At 43.1% G+C, this 26,048-nt stretch overlaps 1 protein-coding gene across 1 annotated transcript; it reads left to right on the top strand.

Annotated features, from left to right (window-relative positions):
• Positions 1-19,417: 19,417 nt before the first annotated feature.
• LOC145401394 (uncharacterized) lies at positions 19,418-26,048 on the top strand. The gene is made up of 2 exons (XM_080273732.1): positions 19,418-19,804; positions 25,321-26,048. Exons 1-2 carry the CDS (start codon positions 19,554-19,556, stop codon positions 25,907-25,909), a joined length of 840 nt encoding a protein of 279 aa, XP_080129858.1. The 5' UTR covers positions 19,418-19,553; the 3' UTR covers positions 25,910-26,048.

The following is a 26,048-nucleotide window of genomic DNA, read 5'->3' on the forward strand; positions in this document are numbered from 1 at the left end:
AAATGAAAGCTATCTAAATATGTTTGCTGATGATGCAAAAATACAAAGGAGAATTACTAACACAAACTCATGTAATGAGCTACAAGAAGAATAAATAAACTTCATAAATGGAGCAATACATGACAAATGGAATTCAATGTGGACAAGTGTCATGTAATCAAGTTTGGTAAAAGTGGAAAAAGACCTGATTGGGATTATAAGTTAGGAAGCAAAACCCTACACACATCAGAAAAAGAGAAGGACCTAGGTGTGATTATCAATAACAGACTATCTCCGGCTAACCACATCAGTAAGAAGGTACGGAACATGTATACACTGCTTGCAAATATGAGAATAGCATTTACCTACATAAATGAAGACATGCTAAGAAAGATAATAACATCATTTATCAGACCAACCCTGGAGTATGCATCAGCAGTCTGGATTCCTCATCTCAAAAAACACATACAGTAGATAAGACTGAAAAAGTTCAAAGAACCACTACAAGATGGATACCAAGCTTACGGGATCTAAGCTACGAAGAATGACTAGAAAAACTGAATCTACCTACTCTACAGGAAAGAAGGAAAAGAGGAGACATGATTACGCTATACAAATGCATATCAGGGAAGGAGAAAGTAGACATAAATGATTACATAACCTATGGGGATGCATCAGCAAGAGGACACTGCAAAAAACAGCATAAGAGAGGCAATAAAGACGTAAGGAAATTTAGTTTCCCAAATAGGGCAATTGATCAGTGGAATGCACTACCGAATGAAATAGTGTGTGCCAAAACAATTCATAAATTCAAGGATATGTACAATAAAAATGGTTTAAGACATGGGACAGTATGAGCTTGACTCATTCCTGTAAAGATACAATTAGGTAAGAACACAGACACTCACACATCACAAATACACTCAATCCTCGTAAATCGCGGCAATTTGGGTCTGGAACACTGCCGCGATTTACAAATTCCGCGGTTTATAAATAATAACTCTTATGTGAAAAATGAATTTGGGTCTGGACTTTGGCCAACCACCCCCCACAGCACCCTACCTAGACCTATCTAGGCACCATCAAACACAAACATACAAATTTAGGAATATTCAGTGCATGTATTTAATAGAAATAAGCAATGTTAAGGGATCTCACCTTAGTCCTATGACGATATTGCTTAAGTGAATGGAGTGGGGTGGTGTTGGGAAGAACTTAGAACCTCTCAGCATGAGGTGGGGGTGCTCCCTCATGCTGTTCTCCCTTCTCCAGCTCCTCTGCCTCCCTCAGGAAGCCCTCAAAGTCTGCCTCAGAGATGACAGATGCTATGTCATCTATGTCCTCAGTGTGTGAAGGGCCAGGCTGTGGTTCAGGCTCAGCTTCTGCCTATACCCGGGCAAAATAGTGGGTGATGAGTTCCTGATGTTTCTCATTAACTCTGCGGCATTAGTATGCACACTTGCCACCAGGGACAGGTGGTGATTGGTTGTTGGGTCGTGATTTTCAAATTGAATGCTGCGGTTTACGATTCTCCTCAGAAAAGGCCCATTTCGGTGCCTAGATCCGCGATTTTCGTGACTTAACAGCGATTTATGGGTGCCGGCAGTCTAACAGTCACTTAGCCGTGATTTACAAATCCATGATTTATAAACACGCGATTTACGAGGACTGAGTGTAATCACAAACACACGGGCTGTGATCATACCTTTCCTCCTTTCTGCAATCCATCTCTATATTCCAGAAGCATTACAACACTGCTACAGGATGTGAATAACCAGCTTATTTGTCTTGTTTTTATACTATGTATTACAAGGTATAAAATGCATGTTTTCGTTTTTAAAGGCTCCAACATGCTTGCATGTGTCGGCCTTGGTCACCTAATGGCGGCTCTCCACGCTGCACGATCCATTACAGCCTCCCTGTTCAGTCCCTTAACCCTAAGGTCACACTTAATGACCTCGTCCCATGTCTTTCTCGGTCTACCCCTCATAACCCCACCCCCAATATTAACACTTCTCACCTTCTGTAGCCAGTTATCATCCCCCATCCTCTCCACATGTCCAAACCACCTCAATCTACCTCTCCTCATCACAACACCAATACACTCCAGTCCCATCCTACCTCTCAACTCTTCCATTGTAAACCCAGCCCCTCCAGGCCTTGGACGCAGGGACGCACTGCACATCCACCTAATCATTGTCATTTCTGTACGTCTGAGCCGGCGAATGTCTTCCTCCTTCACTGCCCAGGTCTCACTGCCATACAGCATCACACTCCTAACACACGCTGCATACAAAGACCCCTTAGCACGTAGGGAGAGCCCCCTCAATGTCAGGAGAGGCAAGAGCTCCCTGAACTTCTTCCAACCACTTCTCACCCTAGCCACAGAGCTAGCTCCAGCCCCACCTCCAGCACACAACATGTCTCCTAAATAACAAAACTCTTCCACACACTCAAGAGATTCACCAGCAAGTTCAATCCTTTCACGGACGATCTCCACCTGCTCGCCCCGGCACGCCGTACACATAAAATCAGCATTATCTCGCAGTCTACCTCTGATACCACTACATCTCTTATGCACCCATTTATCACACACACCGCACAAGATGGAATTACTTCCCACCCCCTTGTGGCAAACTGCACACGGCCACTTTCCCTCGTCTTTGACAGTACCGCCACCAACCCTAGATATCATCACTTTTGTTTTATCTGCATTTACCCTTAAACCCTTTTGCCCCATACCATCTCTCCACTTCCCAAACCTTTCCTCCGCCTCCCTTTCATTCTCTGCAATCAACACCAAATCATCAGCATACAACAACTCCCACGGGAGTCCGTTTCTAAAGTCACGTGAAAGGGCTTCAAGTACCATGATAAACAACATGGGACTCAAGACTGACCCCTGATGCACACCAACATTCACGGAAAACTCATCGCTCAAATCTCCATTCACTCTCACCTTGGTGTGAGCACCCACATACCATGGCCATAACCACCCTAACCAGCCACTCTTCCCAGCCAAGCTTTCTCATTGCCCACTTCACCACCTCTCTAGGGACTCTGTCAAAGGCCTTTTCCAAATCAACAAAAACAAAATAAAGATCCCTTCTCCTACCAATATATTTTTCCTGAAGCTGTCGAACAATGAATATGGCATCAGTGGTCCCCCTACCTGGCATAAACCCAAACTGCATCTCATCAATATTCACTCTTTCTCTAATCATACCTTCTAAAACTCTCTCCATTACCTTCATTATCTGATCTAAAAGCTTTATACCTCTATAATTTCCTCTTTCCAGGGCATCACCCTTCCCTTTATACACATTTACAATTACACTCTTCAGCCAATCATCTGGGACAACACACTCATAAATAATCCTATTTATCAGGTCAGTGACTAAACTCACCCCTATATCGCCTGAGGCCTTCAACATTTCGGCATGTGTTTACTATATATTCTCATGGGGAAAATGTGGAGCATTTCGTTGATTTTCTCTCAGACATTTTACTCGTAAAGTATAGGTTGCATAAAAAATCTGAAGAAAGCATGAGCAAGCTGATGATTTTATATGCATACTTTCATCTACATTCTTTTTGCTTTTTTTCTTTCCCTTGTACTTTGTCTGTCCAAACCCTCTGCATTTTACTTTCATTTAGTTAATTTCATCTCTCCACTGTCTGGTTCCTGCAAGCCACTGGCATTGGCTCCAGGGTAAAACATTTTTCTGCCTAAGAAATCTTGATGAACTCTGGTTATGAAGCAATGGCCCTCAGTTCCGTGCAGCCCTTAAGTGGGCAGGGGATGCTAAGAATCCCACGGTGTAGAAATAAGTTGATACATCCAAAAAGAACCTTAATAATAGGAAACTGGAATGTTTGAACTCTCAGTCAGGCTGGTAAAATGGAAGAACTTATTTCAGTGTTCAAGGAATACAAGATGGATATTTGTGCTCTTACAGAAACGAGGTTGCTTGGAGCTGATAAAATGAATTTGGAAGACAGTATTACTATTATTACTATGTTGGTTTCTGGTAGGAGTGATGGAAATCATTACCAAGGAGTAGGCTTACTGCTGAGTAGAGATGCTTGTAAGGAAGTATGTGAGTTTAAATCAATTAATGAGCGCTTGCTTTATGCTCATTTAAAATCTGACCATGATAATATCAGTATGGTTGTAGGGTATGCTCCAACAAATGAGGCAGCTGATGAAATGAAGGATGACTTTTAAGAGAAGCTGCAGGATGTAGTGAATACAGTGGCAAGACATGATGTGTTAGTTTGCATTGGTGATTTTAATGCGATTGTTAGCAGTAGTAGGGATGGCTTTGAAGATTGTATAGGTAAGGAGGATGGTATAGGAAACGAAAATGGGGTGCAAATTGGAAGCTTTCGTTTGGCAAATGACCTTATAATTGGTGGAACTATCTTTGAGCATAGAAAAATACATAAGACTACTTGGATTTCACCATGTGGCAAATACTGTAACCAGATTGACCACACTGCAATTAGCAGAAGGCATAGGAGTTATTTGCAAGATGTTTGCATAAGGAGGGGGGCAAATATAGGTAGTGATTATCAACTTGTTGTGTCAAAGATTAAAATAAAACTTAAGAGAAACGTAAAAATAAAACTTAAGAGAAACGTTAATGGTAATTGTACAGGAGGTAATAATTATGATTTTGATGAGCTGAGAAGTGATGAGAACATGAAGGAAAAGTTTCGGTGGAAATGTAGGAACAGGTTTCTAGTCCTGCTGACTTTGATGGAATCTGAAGACAATGATATTAATCAAATGTGGGGAGAGGTAAAAGAGGTTTTGCATGAAAGTGCTAAGGTTACTATTAAGAAAAAGGGAAAAGCGAGAAGGAAAAAGTGGATGTCAGATGAAACATGGAATGCAATTCAGAAAAGGAAAGAGGCGAAGTTAAGAAGTGAAGAACAACATGTTGATGGCCAGGTAGTTGAAGTACTTAGAGCAAAGTACTGGAGTTTATATTCTGAAGTAAAAAGACTCGTTAGATGTGAAAAGAGGAGGCTATATGATGAAAAGGCAACAGAGACAGAAATTATATTAAGTAAAAACGGCTGTCAGAGCACAAGAGCAGCGTATAAGGCCATAAAGGAGTTAACTGGGACTGAAAAGAGAAGGAAGGAAATACCTGTACGAGATAGAAATGGTAATTTGATGACTAAAGATTTGGATATAAAAAGAAGGTGGAAAGACCACTTTGAATCTGTTCTAAATAGATCAATCCCTGCTGAAGAGGACATTTTGCCAGCCGAGAGAGATTTGCAGATAGAAACAGGGGGTATAACCTTGGAAAAGGTAGCAAAGTCTATAAAGGAGTTAAAGAATTTTAAGGCCCCAGGGGAAATAGCAGTCAGATAGATTATTTTCTAGTTAGGAGGGCCGATAGGAGGTTAGTGAGGGATGTTAAAGTTATAGGAAGTGAGGAGTGTGTGCAGCAGCACAAACTATTGATTTGTGATATGGTGCTTAAAGAACAAGTGATGAAAAAGAGGACTTATGTACCTAGGAGGAAAATATGGAAGCTGAAAAACCAAGTAGTAAGGGATGCCTTCTATAGCGAGTTGAGGAGAGTGGTGGCTGAACAGGGAGCTGTAGACAGAGGCGTTAATGAACAGTACAGAGCCCTCAAGAACAATTTCTTGAGAGTTACTGATGTAACATGCGGCTGGACAAGAGGACCACCAAGACATAAAGTAACTTGGTGGTGGGATGAGGGTGTAGAAGCTGCAATTAAGGAGAAAAGAAGGCTTTTCCGGGAATGGAAGAAGGGTGGTAGCAAAGAGGAATATTTGGCTGCCAAGCGTAGGGCTAGGAGAGAGGTATTCAGGGCAAAGTCTGAGTCACAGAGACAATTACTTGATAACCTAAATCATGGGGAAAGGAAAAATATATTTAGGGTGGCAGGTCAGGTGAAGAGGGATAATCGGGATATCATAGGTGAGCAGTGTGTGAAGAATGATGAAGGAAGGGTAGTGGTGAACAGTGAGGATATTAAAGATGCATGGAGAGAGCATTATAACCGGTTGTTGAATGAGGAGTTTGACTGGGACAGGGAAGGTTTGGAGCCAGCAGATCCAGTGTCTGGCCCTTGGCCTTTGATTGATACTGCTACTGTGAGTGAGGCAATAGGCAGAATGAGGGTGGGGAAGGCAGTAGGTGTGTCTGGGTTGACTGCCGAAATGTTGAAGGCCTCAGGCGATATAGGGGTGAGTTTAGTCACTGACCTGATAAATAGGATTAATTATGAGTGTGTTGTCCCAGATGATTGGCTGAAGAGTGTAATTGTAAATGTGTATAAAGGGAAGGGTGATGCCCTGGAAAGAGGGAATTATAGAGGTATAAAGCTTTTAGATCAGATAATGAAGGTAATGGAGAGAGTTTTAGAAGGTATGATTAGAGAAAGAGTGAATATTGATGAGATGCAGTTTGGGTTTATGCCAGGTAGGGGGACCACTGATGCCATATTCATTGTTCGACAGCTTCAGGAAAAATATATTGGTAGGAGAAGGGATCTTTATTTTGTTTTTGTTGATTTGGAAAAGGACTTTGACAGAGTCCCTAGAGAGGTGGTGAAGTGGGCAATGAGAAAGCTTGGCTTGGAGGAGTGGCTGGTTAGGGTGGTTATGGCCATGTATGTGGGTGCTCACACCCAGGTGAGAGTGAATGGAGATTTGAGCGATGAGTTTTCCGTGAATGTTGGTGTGCATCAGGGGTCAGTCTTGAGTCCCATGTTGTTTATCATGGTACTTGAAGCCCTTTCACGTGACTTTAGAAACGGACTCCCGTGGGAGTTGTTGTATGCTGATGATTTGGTGTTGATTGCAGAGAATGAAAGGGAGGCGGAGGAAAGGTTTAGGAAGTGGAGAGATGGTATGGGGCAAAAGGGTTTAAGGGTAAATGCAGATAAAACAAAAGTGATGATATCTAGGGTTGGTGGCGGTACTGTCAAAGACGAGGGAGAGTGGCCATGTGCAGTTTGCCACAAGGGCGTGGGAAGTAATTCCATCTTGTGCGGTGTGTGTGATAAATGGGTGCATAAGAGATGTAGTGGTATCAGAGGTAGACTGCGAGATAATGCTGATTTTATGTGTATGGCGTGCCGGGGTGAGCAGGTGGAGATCGTCAGACGTGAAAGGATTGAACTTGCTGGTGAATCTCTTGAGTGTGTGGAAGAGTTTTGTTATTTAGGAGACATGTTGTGTGCTGGAGGTGGGGCTGGAGCTAGCTCTGTGGCTAGGGTGAGAAGTGGTTGGAAGAAGTTCAGGGAGCTCTTGCCTCTCCTGACATTGAGGGGGCTCTCCCTATGTGCTAAGGGGTCTTTGTATGCAGCGTGTGTTAGGAGTGTGATGCTGTATGGCAGTGAGACCTGGGCAGTGAAGGAGGAAGACATTCGCCGGCTCAGACGTACAGAAATGACAATGATTAGGTGGATGTGCAGTGCGTCCCTGCGTCCAAGGCCTGGAGGGGCTGGGTTTACAATGGAAGAGTTGAGAGGTAGGATGGGACTGGAGTGTATTGGTGTTGTGATGAGGAGAGGTAGATTGAGGTGGTTTGGACATGTGGAGAGGATGGGGGATGATAACTGGCTACAGAAGGTGAGAAGTGTTAATATTGGGGGTGGGGTTATGAGGGGTAGACCGAGAAAGACATGGGACGAGGTCATTAAGTGTGACCTTAGGGTTAAGGGACTGAACAGGGAGGCTGCAATGGATCGTGCAGCGTGGAGAGCCGCCATTAGGTGACCAAGGCCGACACATGCAAGCATGTTGGAGCCTTTAAAAACGAAAACGAAAACGAAAACGAAAACAGGAGAGGATGGAATATTTCCTGAAATGCTTAAGGTGGAAAATGATGAGTTGATGAATGTGCTTTTGAAACTTTTTAATGTGGCCTGGGATACTGGTGGAATTCCAGAAGAGTGGAAAATTGGAGTGATTATAAAAATACCAAAAAAGGGTGATTTAAGTGTGTGTGGCAATTGGAGGGGGATAACTTTGACACCTGTAGCTGCAAAAGTCTTTTCCAAAATCTTGTTGAACAGAATAGAGGCAGTACTTGATAAAATTTTAAGAGAAGAACAAGCGGGATTTAGAAAGGGTCGAGGTTGTAATGATCAGATTTTTAATGTAAGGCATCTCATGCAACATGCTAATGAGATGAAAGTGCCACTTAGTACGTGTTCTGTGGATTTTGAAAAGGCGTTTGATAGTGTTTCATGTTGAAAATTATGAGATTCTATGGTATATCAGAAAAGTTTGTAAATATTTTTAGAAGCCTGCATGAAGGTACTTTTTTGTAAGGTAATGGTGGGTGGTTCTTTGAGTGATCCATTTGAAGTTACGTCAGGAGTGATTCAAGGAGGAGTTCTTTTGCCATAACTGTTTGTTTTGGTTATGGATTATGTTATGAGAAAGATTGTAAGGAGAACAGGTGCAGGAATTAACTGGAACGAAAGTAAGAAGCTGATGGATTTGGACTATGCTGATGATGATGTACTGATTTGCAGAAGTATTTACAAGATGCAGAGGGTGCTTGATTATCTGGTGGAGGAAGGAGAAAAAGTGGGATTGGTAATAAATTGTGGAAAGACTGAAATTATTAATATGCACGTGAAGAACCAAATCGATTGTGTAATTGGGAATAATGTGGTGAAGAATGTAGAAAACTTTAAATATCTGGGAACGATTGTAACATCTAATGGATCATTAAACAATGAAACTGAGGAGAGGATTAGACAGGCTTGGCATGCTGTTGGAATGCTGAAATCTGTTTGGAATAATAATACCGGTATCTATCTATCTATCTATCTATAGCCTGACGCCCTAATCCCGCAAAGGGTGGCCACAGACAAAACGCCTCCAAGTCACTCTGTCACCCACCATTTGACTCCCCTCCCCCCAACTCACCCCCCCCTCCCTCATATACCTCTCAACTCCATCCCTCCACCTCATCCTCAGTCTACCCCTCCCTCTCCCTCCCTCCACCTCACCTACATACACCCTCTTAGTCAGTCTTTCATTCTCCATTCTCTCCACATGTCCAAACCACCTCAGTGTATTTCTCCTAATCTTTTCAACCACATCCACATCTACCCCACAACGTTCCTTCACTTCTTCATTCGTCAACCTGTCCCTCCACGTCACTCCACATGCTCCTCTCAAGTAACTCATTTCCACTGCTCTCACTCTTGACTTGTTCCCCTCTTGCAAGGTCCACGCCTCGCTTCCATACGTCAGGGTAGGGATCACAATACCATCATGCAGTGACTTCTTAACTTCCATACTCACCTCCCTATTTCTCATCACTGCTTTCAGTGTACCAACAACCTTTCTTCCCTGCTGTACCCTTTCACGTACTTCATCCCCCAAAGTTCCATCCTTACTCATCACACTACCCAAGTGCTTGAATGCACTCACATTCTCCATATCCTCACCATCCAACCTCACTGCACACTCTGTGACTTCATTCCTCTCAAACACCATAACTTTACTTTTGTTTACATTAACTTTCAGCTTCCTCCTCCTACACACTGTCCCAAATTCATTCACCAAACCTTGCAACTCCCATTCATCTTCACTCAACAATACTGTATCATCAGCAAACAGCAACACCGGAAGCTTCCAAATCTCACCCTCATTCCTTAGGGCCACCCCCACATCCACTGCCCTACCTTGCACCTGCTTTACAACCCCATCCATATATATATTAAACAGCCATGGAGACATCACACACCCCTGTTTCAGTCCCACATTGAGATCAAAGAATTCACTCAGCTCACCATCCACTCGCACCGTAGCCCTAGCTCCCTCATACATACTCTTCACAGCACTCAACAATTTCCCCTCCACTCCATATATTCTTAATACCTTCCACATACTTTGCCTATCTATTCTGTCATAAGCTTTCTCCAAGTCCATGAAGGCAGCATACACTTTCCTTCCCTTCTCTAGATACTTCTCCACTAAACATCTTAGAACAAATATCTGATCTACACACCCTTTTCCCTTCCTAAATCCCCCTTGTTCTTCTCCAACTAGCTCCTCTGTCATATGCCTAACCCTATCAATGAGTATTCTACCATATATTTTACCAGTCACACTAAGAAGGCAAATACCCCTATGGTTACCACATACTTCTCTTTCCCCTTTTCCTTTATACAGAGGAACAATTATACCTGATTTCCAGTCCTCTGGAACCCTTCCCTCTTCCCAAGCCAATCTACACAACTTCCATATCCACTCTACAACAATCTCACCCCCATACCTAAGCATTTCACCACACACTCCATCAATTCCTGGGGCCTTTCCCAGCTTAATCTTCTTCATCGCTTCCACTACCTCCGACCTACTGATCTCTTCCTCCCTCCTCTCATCTCTTCTTCTCCCAGCCATTCCCCAACCACTTATACTCACACTGCTCTCACTCTCTACATTCAACAAATCCTCAAAGTGCTCCTTCCATCTCCTCAATTTCTCTCTCTTCTCCACCAACAATCTATTATTCCTATCTTTCACTCCCCTACTATTTCCCCTTTCACACTGCCTTACTTTCTTTACCTCCTTCCAAAACAATTTCTTACTCTCCCTCCATTTCACACTCAGATTCCTCCCAAACTCTTCATCCACTTTCTTCTTACTCTCCTTCACCAGTCTCTTAACCTCCCTTCTCCTGCTCACATATACCTCTCTCTTCTCTCTCTCATCTTCTCCCCTACCTCTACTCGCCAACCATTCACCATATGCCTTCTTCTTTTGTTCCACAGCTCGTTTCACCTCATCATTCCACCACGCTGTCCCTTGCACACCCTTGCGTCTCCTCCTCACTCCACAAACCGCCTCACACGCTGTGCTTATCTCTTCCGTGAATATCTTACATACGTCTTCCACCCCTTCCATCTGCTCTAGCTCATACCTTCCCAATCTTTCGGTATATACTAAAGTGAAAATTTACAGGTCCATGGTTAGACCGATTTTAATTTATGGGCATGCTTGATGTAGTGCTGCCTATTTCTTCCTTAGCCTTTATCATTCTTTTTCTGTGCCTGTCCTCCTCTCTTCCTATTTCTCCCATCTTTCCTGTCACTTCTTATTGCTTTTCTTTCCTTTACAGGTGGCTTTACATTGAATGACAAGCTAAATGGTTTCCTGTATGCCAAGAAACCATTTACAACGCTGGGTGGTAACCATATAACCAAATCATACGTGCTCCCTACGTGTCAGCAAGTGGGTTGGTGGAGGGTTAGTGCTCCTCCCCGTAAAACAAATAACTCAAAGTCAAATGGCCACCCCTTACAAGACTGTGGCGTCTGGCAATAGATAGATAGAATAGATAGAGTCATGGTACAGTACAATTGCAACAGATCAGAAAGTATTAGGATTTGAGAAGAAAATACTGAGAAGGATTCTTGGGGTAAAGTGGCAAGACAGAGGTACAAATGAAAAAGTAAGGGATATTACTAGAGTGGAACCAGTTAATGAATATGTGAGACTGTCTCGCTGGAAGTGGCTGGGGCACATATACAGAAAAGAAGGCAGTTTAATACAGGATGTGCCAAAGTGGACTGCTAGAGGAAGCAGATGAAGTGGTAGGTCGAGGGAAACCTGGTTGAGGTCAATGAAAGGAGAAGCAGGAGAGTTGTGTTGGTGGGACCTGAAGGAGATGGCAAGAGACAAATATTGGTGAAGAGAGTTCATCAAGGCCCTATGCATCCCGTGGGGTGCCACAGGAAATGACTGATTGATTGATTGACTTTTGTAAAGCAAAATATCCTATGTGTGCAAATTATTTTGGGAAAAGTTCCGAAACACAAACATACAGGCATGAGCTTACGTGGTTACTGCACCCAACCCATCCTAACTTATTAAAATTCATTTTCTCAATAACAATAAGGGTTATAACAATGTCTATTATATCATGGGCTTCCTTAACCTTTAGGCTACAAAACTGGACATAATTTACGTATATGTTTGTTGCAGTGTCAATATACAAAATTATAAACAAATAAGGTATTTTTAGGCAATTTTTTTTTAGTTTTTTCAATTTACTCGAAAACTATTAGGTGTATCAAATTGCCATGGGGCTCATTAGAAAGCTCGTGAAATTTTACTTTGCAACTGCACATTCCGGGAAAAATTTTGTACAGTGATGTTGGGAAGATATTAAATGCTAGTTTTCACCTAAATTTGGCCTTAGAATTTTTTTCCTTTCCACATGAAGAGGCAGCCTAAGCGGGGTTTTGGTTTCGTGCCTGGTTCCAAAACTTATTGGAAACTTATGATGTGCGAGAGGGTTAAGTAAGCTGCCAGGATGCTCAAGGCAGCTTGTTGGCTGGCGATCTCGTCAACCTTAACTTAACCTAACTAGGGGGCATTGTCCCTCAGACCCCCTGTGATTGTAACCACCTACACATATAGGCCTGCCACTAAACCTAACGTTGGATACCCCCAATTGCTATCTATCTATCTATCTATATACCTAGGCTGCTTCCCCCAAGGAAAGGGAGGTAGCCGAGACAGGACGACTCACTCTCCATTTACTCATCCATTCAAACACATTCATTCGCATCTTAGCCCCAAAGGGGAGAACGGACAGATCCTCACCGCATCACACCGCACAAGGGTCAACTGCGCAATGCAAGCAGTGACATCCACAGCAGGGCCCGACAGCAGAACTGGTTTACCCCTGCCACATCATAACAGACCCATCCCCTTACCCGCACCTGACCTGACTAGCTGATCAGACCAAATGCGGGAGAATATCCCCTCAGGGCTGCGTCATCACTTATTCATTCACAATTTCTCTCCATTTATTTCTGTCACGCACAGCCACTCTTCCTTGCTCAACAGACATCCCTCTCGCATCCAGCGCTCTCTTCACACTGTCCATCCATCCTATTCGTGGTCTTCCTCTCAGTCTTACACCTCTCACATCAGATCTAGTTATCTTTTTCACCAATCGCTCATTATCCATTCTCTCCATATGTCCAAACCATTGCAACACCCTCTGCTCAACTCTACCAGCCATCTCCCGAACAACTCCAGTTCTCCTTCGCACTTCATCATTTCGCACTCGATCCATACGTCACTCCACACATACTCCTCAGACATCTCATCTCCATTACATTCAAACTTTTCCTCTCTGCTACACCCATATTCCATGTTTCAGCCCCATATAACGAAGTCGGTACCACAACACCCTCATACAGCCTTCTCTTTACATCCATTCTAAGCGAACGACATTTAAACACTTTTTTCATTCCTCCCAGCACCTTTCCTACTTCATTAATTCTAAACTTCACTTCTGCATCTATTCTTCCATCCACAGCAACATGTGACCCTAGATATTTAAAACAATCTACCTCCTCAAGCAACTCACCATTCAAAACTATATTCATCCCCCTACCATCTATCAACCCGTACACTTCATCACTTTACTCTTATTCTCATTTACTTTCAATTTCCTCCTTTCACACACCCTTCCAAACTCCTCTACCAACTGTCTCAATTTCTCCTCTGAATCAGTCACCAATGCAGTATCATCTGCAAACAGCAGTTGCTTCAGATTCCACTCTCCTCCATCAACATTTACCAGACTCAGACCACCTAAAACTCTTGCATTCACCTCCCTTACAACACCATCCATGTAAATATTAAACAACCAAGGCGACATCACACATCCCTGTCGCAGCCCCACTCTCACGGGAAACCAATCACTCACAGCATTTCCCACTCTTACACACGCTCTACTATTTACATAAAAACTTTTCACCCCTTTTAGTAACCTACCATCAAGTCCATACAATCTTAAAACAGTCCACAAAGCCTCCCTATCAATTCTATCATACGCTTTCTCTAAATCCATAAATGCCCAAAACACATCCTTGCCTTTCGCTAAATACTTTTCACACACTTGTCTCACAGCAAACACCTGATCAACGCATCCCCTCCCTCTCCTAAAGCCACACTGCTCATCACTAATCACTCCCTCTGTACCCTCTCTAACTCTCATAATTAACACTCTACCATACACTTTACCTACAACACTCAACAGACTTATACCCCTAAAGCTAGTACATTCATACTTATCACCCTTGCCTTTATACAACGGGACCACACAAGCACTTGCCCAGTCAACTGGCACCATACCTTTCTCAAAGCACACATTCAATAATCTTACTAACCAGTCAACAATAGTCACTCCACCACCCTTCAGGCATTCCACAGCACACCCATCCATACCTGCAGCTTTCCCTGTTTTCATCTCCTTTACTGCCTTCTCCACTTCCTCCTTCGTGATCAAAGAATCATTCAACTCTCCCAACACATTTATTCCTTGCACCCTTCTATCTGCCACAATCTCAGCCACATTTTCCTCCTCTACATTTAACAATCTTTCAAAATACTCTGCCCATCTCTTCCTTACTGCATCCATCTCAATTAACATCCTTCCATCCTCTGCTTTTACTCGTTCTTCCTTCCCAGACTCTCCCTTTCGCACCCTTTTCACCTCCTTCCAAAACATTTTCTTATTCTGTTGAAAATTCTCTGTCAGCCGCCTACCCCACCTCTCATCTGCTGCCACTTTAGCATCACGCACAGCCCTTCTCGCTCTATTCCTCTTTTCCTTATACCTTTCATATGACATCTCATCCTTCCTCTGCAGCCACACTTCATATGCACGTCTCTTCTCAGCCACAGCCATACTTACTTCCTCGCACCACCATTCACTTCCTTTCTTACACCACCACCCACACGTCTCGCACCACACACCTCTTCTCTGCATGCTCCACCACAGCACTCTTAAACAACTGCCATTCCTCCTCCACACTGCCATTTTCCCGATCTTTCACTGCGTTCCACTCATCTTTCAATTTCTCCTGATACTCTATCTTTTTTCTCTCTTTTATCCAACTCACTCACTTTCAAACCTCCCTGCCACACCTAACCCTCCTAGCTCTCACCCATCTCTTACCTACTCTTAACTTTCCCTCCACCAGGTAGTGGTCAGACATACCTCCACCCTCCCCTCTCAGAACTCTCACATCCAACAATCTTCCTATTACATTCCTAGACACAACCACATAGTCCATCAAGGCTCTATCAACAACCCTTCCACCCTCCTGTCTCACCCATGTATACTTATAAATATCTTTCTTCTCAAACAGCGTATTCCCAATCACCATCTCTCGCTCAACACACATCGCTATCATTCGTTCCCCATTTTCATTTCTTCCAGGCACACCATGCATACCAACTACGCCTTCAACTGCTACATTTCCCACTCTAGCATTCAGATCTCCCATCATTACCACATTCACATTCGCTCCAAAACTCTGCAGACACTCATCAACATCATTCCAGAAAGACTCCATCTCTTGTTCATCCCTTTCACTACCAGGCCCATATGCACTCACAAACACCCACAACTCACGCTCAAATTTCGCCACCCACATCAGTCTCGATGACACCTACTTCCATTCAATCACAAACTGCTTCACTTCCGGACTCACTAACAAGGCCACACCTTCTCTTGCCCTTCCTCTATCAACACCTGACAATCTTCCATTCACACTTCCAAACATATATTCCCCCTTCCCTTTCATCTTCGTTTCACTCAAAGCTAACACATCCAACTTTCTTCTCACAAACATTCTCCCAATCTCCTCCCTTTTAGCCTCAATTGTACTACATCCACGCACATTCATAGACCCAATCTTCAGGGTACGGGGATAACTCCATCCCCCGTCCCTTTCTCTGGCCTGTCTCTTTTTAGGAACTAAAAAAAAACAGAGGAGGGGGTCCCTAGTCCCCTCACCCCGCCCCTTTTAGTCGCCTTTTACGACACGCAGGGAATACGGTGGCAGTATTCTTCCTAACACAACCCGGCCGCAGAGTAGTAGCACCACCCCATAGTGCGGGCCAGGTTGTGTCCCCCCCGCCACAGGGGGGGACACAACCAGACCAAAACTTCTAACCAGACCAAAACTTCTAACATACGCAACAAAGATAGCTAAATGTAGAATTTTGGCCGCAAGAAGTGATTAAAAAAACATACCTGTTTAGGGATATTAAAGGGAGAGGCTTGGTGGCCCGCAGAAGTGTGTTTACCAACGATCACTCTGCTATAATCTTGTTTACCATTACCAACCATCGCCCCGACTGAGCGCGTCAGTGTATCAAACATACGTAAATGTACGCAAAGGAAGAAACACTAATGAACGCTACGGGGTACAACGATTTAACCAAACTTAACCTAACCAAGTCCAACCTTTGATGGCCAGCTTTCAACAATAAAAAGTGCGCTATTGGATTTAAAATGTACCACAGTGCCCCCGAGAACATCCAGACACCCCCACAAGGAGCCCACAGAGGATGCGATGAGATGTGATGATTGGTAAAGGGATAGCCTTTGCAACGGCCCCTCTTATAGTATCTCTTGGTTTTCCAGTTTATTCGTTGCTGAGCTCCTTGATTTTTTTCTCTCTTTTTCCGGCACTTGTGTGTGAATTGTTTTATTCTTTCAAAAGCCTTCACCAACCAGCTAAGGGGTGGAGCTGCCTATCCAGCTCCTGCCAGCACCCCAGAGACGGCCTGTAGCCGCTCACTCCTCTTTAAGAAGATGGCCTGTAGCTGCTCTGAGGGTTCAAAGGAGACGGCCTGTAGCTGCTCTGAGGGTTCAAAGGAGACGGCCTGTAGCTGCTCTGAGGGTTCACAGGAGACGGCCAGTAGCCGCTCTGAGGGTAATCAGAAGATGGCCTGTAGCCGCTCCCGCCTTCATTAGAAGATGGCCTGTAGCCGCTCCCGCCTTCATTAGAAGATGGCCTGTAGCCGCTCCCGCCTTCATTAGAAGATGGCCTGTAGCCACTCCCGCCTTCATTAGAAGATGGCCTGTAGCCGCTCCCACCTTCATTAGAAGATGGCCTGTAGCCGCTCCGAAGGTGTTCTTCCGGAGACGGCCTGTAGCTGCTCCAACTCCCTCCTGAAGGAGACGGCCTGTAGCCGCTCCCGCCTTCGCCAGACAGCCTGTAGCTGCTCCGAAGGTGTTCCCCCTGAGACGGCCTGTGGCTGCTCACCCCTCCTGAAGGAGATGGCCTGTAGCTGCTCTGAGGGTAACGAGGAGACGGCCTGTAGCCGCTCCCGCCTTCGTCAGGAGATGGCCTGTAGCTGCTCCGAAAGTGTTCCCCCTGAGATTGCCCGTAGCCACTCAACACCTCTCCTGCAGGGGATGGCCTGTAGCCATTCCCGCCTTCGTCAGACGGCCTGTAGCCGCTCCGAAGGTGCCCCTGGGTTTGCTGGTAGCCACCCACCCTCTCAGGCCACGGCCAGTAGCCGGGCCTTGGCGACGGCTTGTAGCAGCGCCTCCAGGAAGCCACGGCCAGTAGCCAGGCCCTATGGCAGGAAGCTGCCGGTAGCCGCTCCACTGCCTGGAATTGACGCCTGTTCCCCGACCGCTGACACAGAGGGAGTCTCGGGCGTAGAGTATTGGAGAGGCCCTGTAGTCCCACCCGACCTCTGCTCCCTACAACTGGCTCTGGAGGAGACCCACCTGACGGACCCTGACGCAGGCCGGTGCCGCAGCCCCTTCCTGTCGGCGCCGCCCAGCCCTGTGGACCGCAGTCCTCGGGAACCCAAGACTGCCCCCAGAACTCCCGGGCGGGAACTTCCCACACCTCGACGGTGAAGGTCCTCATCCTCCGTCAGGAGCCTGAACGACCGGTTCAGGCAATTGTTCGGCCCCAGCCCTGAGAGCGCGGAACCCTTCGCCACCCACAGGCCAGGACGAGAACGGACGCCCCTGCGTGTGATCCCGTGCCCTCTGAGCACGGAGTCTCCTGGTGGTGCTCAGCCCCGTCAGTAACAGAGCTGCGTCGCCTCTCCGCCGCGCCCCTGGCGCCAGATTCAACTGGAGTGACAATAATCGTGCATTGATAGCGATCGAACAGCGACAAGGCAGAGTAGTGAATTGACAGTGATAGTACCAAAGTGTGGGAGAGAAGAATAGACACAGTGAACAGTGTACGGAATTATTCAGTAATAATATAAACACCAAAGCGGTGGAGTAAGTGATAACAATTGATCAAAAGCAACATACGAGTAGAGGGTAACAAAGTAAATACGCTACCAGCAGAAACCATCTCGTACTACCATAATCACAATCAGACCCCAGTGCCTTGCACAACCCTCCCTAGTGAGAAATAACTTTAGCAGCTCTACTCGCATAGAGACTCTGCTAGACTTCCCTGATTTGGAACGTTCTGCCTCAAGTGCTCTTTCACTGTGACCCCAAACAGTATCCTGCGAGATACTACTAACCATATCTAGATATAAGAGTTTATAATCGCCCAGTATACTTATGTTTGTAACATCTACTGATTCCCCTGTCTAACTAAACAATGCACGTGTAAGGTTGTTGCCTGGAGTGTTTGTGTCCTGCCTCTCTCTTATTTGTCTAAGCCCCGGTCTCGAGAGCCCCGCTATACGCTAAGCGTTTACGGGACGGGAAGCCGAACCAAAAACGCCTAGCATTACATATAGAACAAAGAAAATCTTATAACCAATACTAATTCATAATCTTTCCTTTTCAGGTTACACTACGATAGTTCCTGTTCTTTCACACTTTCCTATCAAATGTCCAAGCCAGTTTTCTATACTGCGTGGTGTTCTTTCTGAACTTTTCCTGCTGGCATCGGCTGGAGGGTTTGGAGGGCGGGGGAAAGCCTTCTTCTTTGCTATCTCTATCTCATTCTAGTAGTTCAGTTACTCCTGTAGCTGCCTAGCATGGGCCAACCGGCCAACTGCAGTTATTCTCTCTTCTTATGTTCTTATGTAGTAACAGAAAAATGTCTTATCCTCGGATTGAATATACCAATAAATAAAATAAAATAAATAACAAAAATCGCCAGCCCCTACAAAGATGAGAAAAATTGTGATATCTTTTAGGTCACTCATGCAACTTAAGCAGGAAATTGCTGCAGAAATTGGTGACAGTATTGCATCAGGTGCATGATGCAATGTATAAAATGACTAAGGTTTTAAAACAATATATAAGATAACATGGTTTTCATTAACGAGGACCGTATGTAACAACAATATTAATGTAATACCAATTATATTAGACTTTTAATGGCGACAAAATACAGCTAACGGATGTATCCTGTAAGAATGTGCGACATTCGATGTGGCATGACGTCAAAGCTCGTTGCAACACGCCTCAATTTACTTACAAAATGTTTTTATCTTGCCATAGTGCAGAACGAAGTATGTGTATTATTCTGAATTTGACGACTGTTGCAGTTACATGGTTTATAAAAGTAATACTGAAACATTAGCACCATCCCTAATTCACAACGAGAAAATAAAACAAGTGGCAATGTGGTCTGATGCGGCAGCCAATCAGCTTGTAACACACCAACATTTCCTAGGCACTATGCGCACTTACTAAGTACGAGCAGGATGTGAGTAACAAACTCTGAAGGAAGACAGCCATTCCCTTTTGCCCTGTGACGGCGGTGACGTCCTGTTGACCGTGCTATTGGATTCCGAAGATGACTTCTACCAAGACGATAGTGATAACCTTACCGAAACACCTCAGTCCAGGTGGAGGTGGAGTAGCCGTCCCCTCTTCTACAGCTGCCACAACCATAGCCTCCAACCAGCTCTCCACCCTGCTGTCCGGGAATTATGTGCAGCTTATTAAGGACGAGCCAAGAGACAGACCCCTGGATGAAAACACAAAGCCTCCTCGGAAAAGACAGCGGCTGGATCACCTGACCATGGAGGAGAAACTCATGAGAAGGTGAGCAAGATTATCGATTGAAGAGATTGGAATGTCAGGTGTGACGCCATTCCTACCATATTTGGTATTCTTACTGGCTGAAAAACTCACAGTTCAATAAATGTATGGAAGCACTGCAGAGAGAAGTGGATAATTTTTAAGTGCAAATGAACGTTTTTAAGTAGAAATGACCTTTTTTATTTCATGATAAAATTATCGCACAACTTGTTTAGAGACAAAAGGGCTGATGCTTAAGAGAAATTTAGGTCCCAAACATACAGCAATATTGAAAAGATGGATCATAGTTATGTGATGGTTTTGATATGAATTTGCATTAGTTTTTGTAATTATTGTCACGGCGTAATGTGCAGTTTTACCCAGGAGCGGTGCTGTTTTGGTGTTCTGCAAATCAGTTTAGCGGACCAAAATTAGATTTTGCACTCAATTTGAAGGATATTATTCGGATGTCCTGAACTTTGCTTGGTATTTATTTACTTTTTGCTGTTTCTTTAGCAAGCAATCTTATCATACCCAGTGGATTTGTGCTGTCATATAGTGTATGCCTGTATGTTTTTTTGGTGTGTGTGTGCAAATGAATTTCTTTTTTTATTAGTATTTTTAATTTCAGTTTCACCTGATGTAAATATTTAATTCTGACTATTCAACTCACGGCCACCACCAAGATGCCATGTGCAGGCTGCTCGTTTAATTACTATGAATTTGGGAAAAATTTCATTGAAATTGTGCAACACAACCATGACAATCTTCACCCCCCATACTTGGGTTAGGTTAGCTTAGGTTGAGATAGCTTAGCTTAGCTTGTCGGATGAGCAAAAAAGGACCATCAGCGTAAGTTAGGTTAGGTTGCTTTTGTTAGGTTGTTACTTTGGGGGGGGGGAGGTTAGGTGGCAATCAAGAGCTCCCGCAGCGTTAAGAGGTTACTAAGATTGTGTTAGTCATATTATGGTTATTATTCATTTGCACAACAAGTGAGGCCTCAAAACATTCAAATGAACAAAAAAACTATCAGAATTAACATAAAAAAACACCAAAAATAGGAAACGGCAAGAGAGTAAAGAGTTACCTCTTGCACTACTGATTTCACTGTGTTTATCCTAATGTTATTTTGGTCCAGTGATTGTGAAAAAAATACAATTTGGTTGTGCAGTTTATATTCCTGGTTTATTAATAAACTGAATCATATTTCTTGCCAAAATTTGCATGGTGGTAGGCACAGAACCAAGCGGTCCCAAGCTATACTGTGTACACAATTTCCATTCTTTATTTTCTACATATTTCAGAGTACCTATTGTTTATATTGGCTTTCAAGGTTAGTTTAGGTTATATGTATTTTGGGTAATTGGTTGTTTTTGTTTTTAGCTGACCAAACAGTTGCAACTGAACCTAACCTAACTTGATTTAAATATCAACCAGGAATACAAAGCACAACCACATATTTTGTTCTTGATCACTGGACCAAAATAACATTGGGAAACATAAAATTAGTAGATTGAAGTACAGGACATCTGAATAATTACCCAAAGTAGATCAGCCCAAGCAAGATTTTGACAATTTGCATATGAAATTAACAAATGAGAATACAGTATGTAACAAGTTTCCAAGCCTTTGTCAGCAGATTATACTAGCTTTTTTTTTTTTTTTTTTTTTTTTAAATACACCCAGCCAATGGACACAAATTAATATGCCCATTGCTGAGTTTAAGCAGATTATACTAGCTTTTTTTTTTTTTTTTTTTTTTTTTTTTTTTTTTTTTGAAATACACCCAGCCAATGGACACAAATTAATATGCCCATTGCTGAGTTTAAGCAGTTTTGATATTCTCTCATATAAACATTTTGTCACCAGTGCTTTTCTTTGTACATAAAGGAGGAGATTGGGGGGGGGGGAGTTTCCAGCTCCTATCTGTCATTCAGTACATCTAACAACCTAATTTAATATAACAACCTATCCTGATTTCACCCTCGTTACCATTCAATGTAGGCTGCGTCCATCCGTGAGGGAGAACTTCCAACAACCTAACCTAATTTCACCCTTGTTACCAATTGATGCAGACTGTGTCCAGAATAAATGAACTTGTTTTTGGTGTTATTAAAAATATCAGTTGAATGTAATTCCCCCCCCCCCCCCCAATTTTTTTGTCTTTCCTCATAGAAATATAATTTTTTTGGGTAAATGTTACTGAGAAAAAGTTGTAGGGAATTTGTTTGGTTACGTTGTGGTGTATAAAGAATTACTGTACTGTAGGTCAATTAGAGCCGATTTATGCAACGCAAAAGGAAATTATCTTATGCTCGAGCAAGGCTCATAGCACACTGACTGGGGCAGTGGGGCAACGCTGGGTGCAGAGTGGGTTGAGTGCAACGTAGGGATACACGAGGATGCAAGTATTGCTTTGTTCTCGCCCAGAAATGGATGCAAAATCATTCTATAACCAAAAAAGCAGAGGCCATTTCATTTGACGCAACTGGTGTCGCATGGTAACGAGCGGTTGAAATGTGCACAGACGCAGCCTGTGTCAAATGGTAATGAGTGCGTTAAATTTGCATCGCACCCATAAACACCAAAGGGTTAATCTAGTGTGGATGTAGATTTGATAACGGACGGAACTGTGAGCTGAACAACTCCTATTTGCATTCCTTGTCTACATAGTACTAAAAAGTGCATTTGCAATGGATGTATATAGAAGGAAATTTGATTAAAATTGCATAAACTAAATGATAAACATATGAATTTCATTCTTCGTTAGTTGGGTGCATATCCGTTCCCCCCCCCCCTCAAAAATAACTGATGCAGCAATTTGAGCAGCTTCTGTATAGACCTGTGTTCACAAGGAAAATAATTTTAGTAGTAGATACTTCTCAGGTGCTTAACATAAGATTTTTTTATTTAAAAAATCTTGGAGAACAAAGGAAATACTATACCTACCATATTTACTGATATTGCAGAAAGCCATCTGAATGCCCCCGTTTGCATGTTTACTGCTGATCCCCCCTACTAGACATGACATCAACACATCAGACATACCCAAATTTATAATATTTAAAAATCATAAATACCAGCAGAAACCTAACTGGGGGGCTTTGCTCCCCAGACCCCTCAGTGAATATAACCTACTAGGTTCCTCACAGTGTGGAAACTAAAATGTGCATTAGGTAAAACTTGCGCAACAACAGTATCGTGTGTTGAGCGTTTGTTAATCATGGTGCATTTATTTAGCAATCGTCACATGACCATGAAGGTAGATGCAATCAGAATGCAAATTTTTATGTATAGTATATTACAGAAGAGATATTCATTGAAATATGATACAGATTAGCAAAATAGCACTCGGTGATCAAATTAGGATGCTTCCTGTTCCGTAAAATCTAAGATACGTACAGTATGAAATACAGTAATGGAACCTATTTATGAACATTTTTAAAAACCATCATTTTGAAAAAGCCCACCATATCTATATATAGCCAGACGCCATAATCCTGTAAGGGGTGGCTGTTTGAGTTGTTTTACGGGGAGGGGCACTAACCCTATGCCAACTGACTTGTTGAAACATAGGGAAAACATACAGGTTGGTTATATGGGTACCACCCAGCATTGTAAATGGTTTCCTGGCCTACAGGAAACACTAACCCTCCTCCAACCCACTTACTGAAATGTAGGGAACACATATGAGTTGGTTAATTGGTTGCTAGCCAGCATTTAAATGGTTTCCTGGCCTACAAGAAACCATGAAGCTTGTCACTCAATGTAAAGCCACCTGAAAAGGAAAGAAGAGCAATACAAAGTGACAGGAAAGATGGGAGAAATTGGGAGAGGAGGGCAGCCACAGAAAAAGAATGATAAAGATGAAGGAAGAAGTTGGCAGCATTACATCAAGTGAGTGGATGATGGTCGCCACCACCTACCACCAACTATATACAGTACACTATAAAAAATTACAGCGGATCCTGTCAACACTTCATTCCAATAGGAATTTTGGAAATATGTACTGTATCTTTTTTTTTTTTTTTTTTTTTTAAATTACAAATTACATCAACGTAGTTCAATGTATGATCAGCAAATTATTTCAGTGTGCCCAGTTTAATCTGTAATGCTTCTACTGATGTCAAAAGGGCTTTGGCTGGATTTGGCTGACAGGAAGCCTCAAGAATGGTTTGATTGAGTTAACCAGAGGAGTAATCACTTTTAGTCTTCCTTTTACTCATTATTTTAAAGTATGCCCTCTCAAGCGATATATTTTAAAAATTCAACCATCTTGGGCACTGACTGCTAAGTGTGTTTGAAACCCAGTGTGTGTACAGTACAGTAATTTTGTTGAATTTGTCCTTACAGAACTGTGGAAAAACAGGCCCTTGCCAGAAAGGGTCAGATATTTAGGAAGTTTGTTTATCTAGGTGCAAGTTAATTAATTAATGAGGTGTTCATCAATATATGATCTTCCTGTCCTCTGCTACTAAAGTAGTATGAGGCAGAGGACAAACTCACCCTGTCCTTGATTGAGTTTAGGCTATCCCCTAAACTAATACCGGTATTCGTGTCGACCAGATTTCGTTCATTCATGTTGTTTGTTTATAAAAGCTCCAACATGCTTTTATGTGTCAGACCTGGTCACCTAATGGCAGCTCTCCAGGGTGTGACGAATTATGAAATTGGCACTTTTAATTAGATCACCATATACCAATAGATTCATACACACCTATTTATCTGAGATCCTGTCAAAATTTTGTTTAACTCTTAATAAAAAAACATCAGGAATTGGAGCAAACACTTGCCAGAGTAAGCTGCATTGTTTTGCAATTAGCTCATCTTCTCTTGACAAACTTGTTTTGCATAAAGATTAATTTAACATGCAGGTACATTTCTTTGCACTTTAAGTCATATTTATGCAAAACCGAAGTCTATCAAGGCATGTTGGTGAACTGAAGGGGAAACACCCACTAGACTGGGGAAGGGGGGGTGTGGGGGTGCATCACGTAACTTTATCCAGAACGTTCACGTCTCTCACTGCACCTACAGCAGTTGTCATCCTCCAGCCTCACCATGTGCCCATACTATATATTTTTTTCCATCTCATTATAACACTAATTTATTCAAGTCCCAACCTTCCTCTCAACTTATCCACAATCTTAACCCCCCCCCCCCAACCTGTCATTCAAGGATACAATACATACCCATCAAATCACCATCTTTCTACATCTGAACCTACGAGTATCTTCCTCTTTACCATCCAAGTTTCATTACCGTATATTACACTCAACACGCTGCATGCAAGGACCCCTTAACATGGAGGGAAGAATGAGTGGATTTGATGTAGGTGTATTTTTAATGCAAACTTCACAACCCTTTGGTCTTTTTCTTTTTCATCCAGTAAACATACCTAGGATAGCATGATTATTGGATGTGCATACATCCAGTATTATAGTCATTGCTAAATAACAATTAACCTACTTAAGTATGAGTAGGCTGTAATGTTCGGTATCTTAATTCTTATACTATATATGTTGCTTTCTTCTTTTCAGAAAACTGAAGAACAGAGTAGCAGCACAAACTGCTCGTGACAGGAAGAAAATGCGGATGGACCAGCTGGAAATGCAACTGAGCGAACTGAATGAACGGATATTGCAGTTAACTAGTTTGACAGCAGGTCTAAGGGATCAGAATGCTGCACTTACAAATGAGAACACAGAATTAAGAAACAAGTTAGAAATGTGTACTTGTAATGGGAGAAAGATTGACAGCAGGAGTGACAGTAAATCCCAGGGTGCAGGTGTGGCAGAGGGACTCGTAATCCCTGTCTCTGCCCCGACTACTGGATCAGCAGTATCCAAACCCCAGCAGAGGGCAGTCGGAGCACTGGCAGTACTAAGGATTATGATGCTTTCTACACTATGTTCTCAGTGGATAATCTTGGCTGCCATATCTCAGATGATGTGCAGAACCATGGATCTTGGAAACCAGAGCAAGAAGCTACTGGAGTTGAAGCAGCCAGCATGCAGTTTGCCAGTAAAGAAGAGACCTGCCATCAACAAGTGGTGGGGACCCAAGCAGCAAGCATGGAATCCAACTGGGATGCAGATCATGACTATACAAGAGGATCCTCACCCATAGATGCAAATATTAAACTTACACCTGACGAAGAAGACCTTATTACTGAACTAACCAGTGCATTAAATGAGGTGCCTATTCCAAGTATTAAGCAGGTATCTGATGATGGCATTATAATTTCTTTAACTGATGAAAGTAACAC

Source organism: Coenobita brevimanus, chromosome 55 (genome assembly GCF_032717465.1).
Source record: "Coenobita brevimanus isolate Jiangsu-jjx chromosome 55, ASM3271746v2, whole genome shotgun sequence".
Lineage (NCBI taxonomy): Eukaryota > Metazoa > Arthropoda > Malacostraca > Decapoda > Coenobitidae > Coenobita > Coenobita brevimanus.

Excerpts from the sequence above, each read along its gene's own strand:
- LOC145401394 (XM_080273732.1), top strand. The coding sequence starts at position 19,554 with ATGACTTCTACCAAGACGATAGTGATAACCTTACCGAAACACCTCAGT. Across the intron at positions 19,805-25,320 it reads GAGGAGAAACTCATGAGAAG|AAAACTGAAGAACAGAGTAG; the intron begins GTGAGCAAGATT and ends TCTTCTTTTCAG.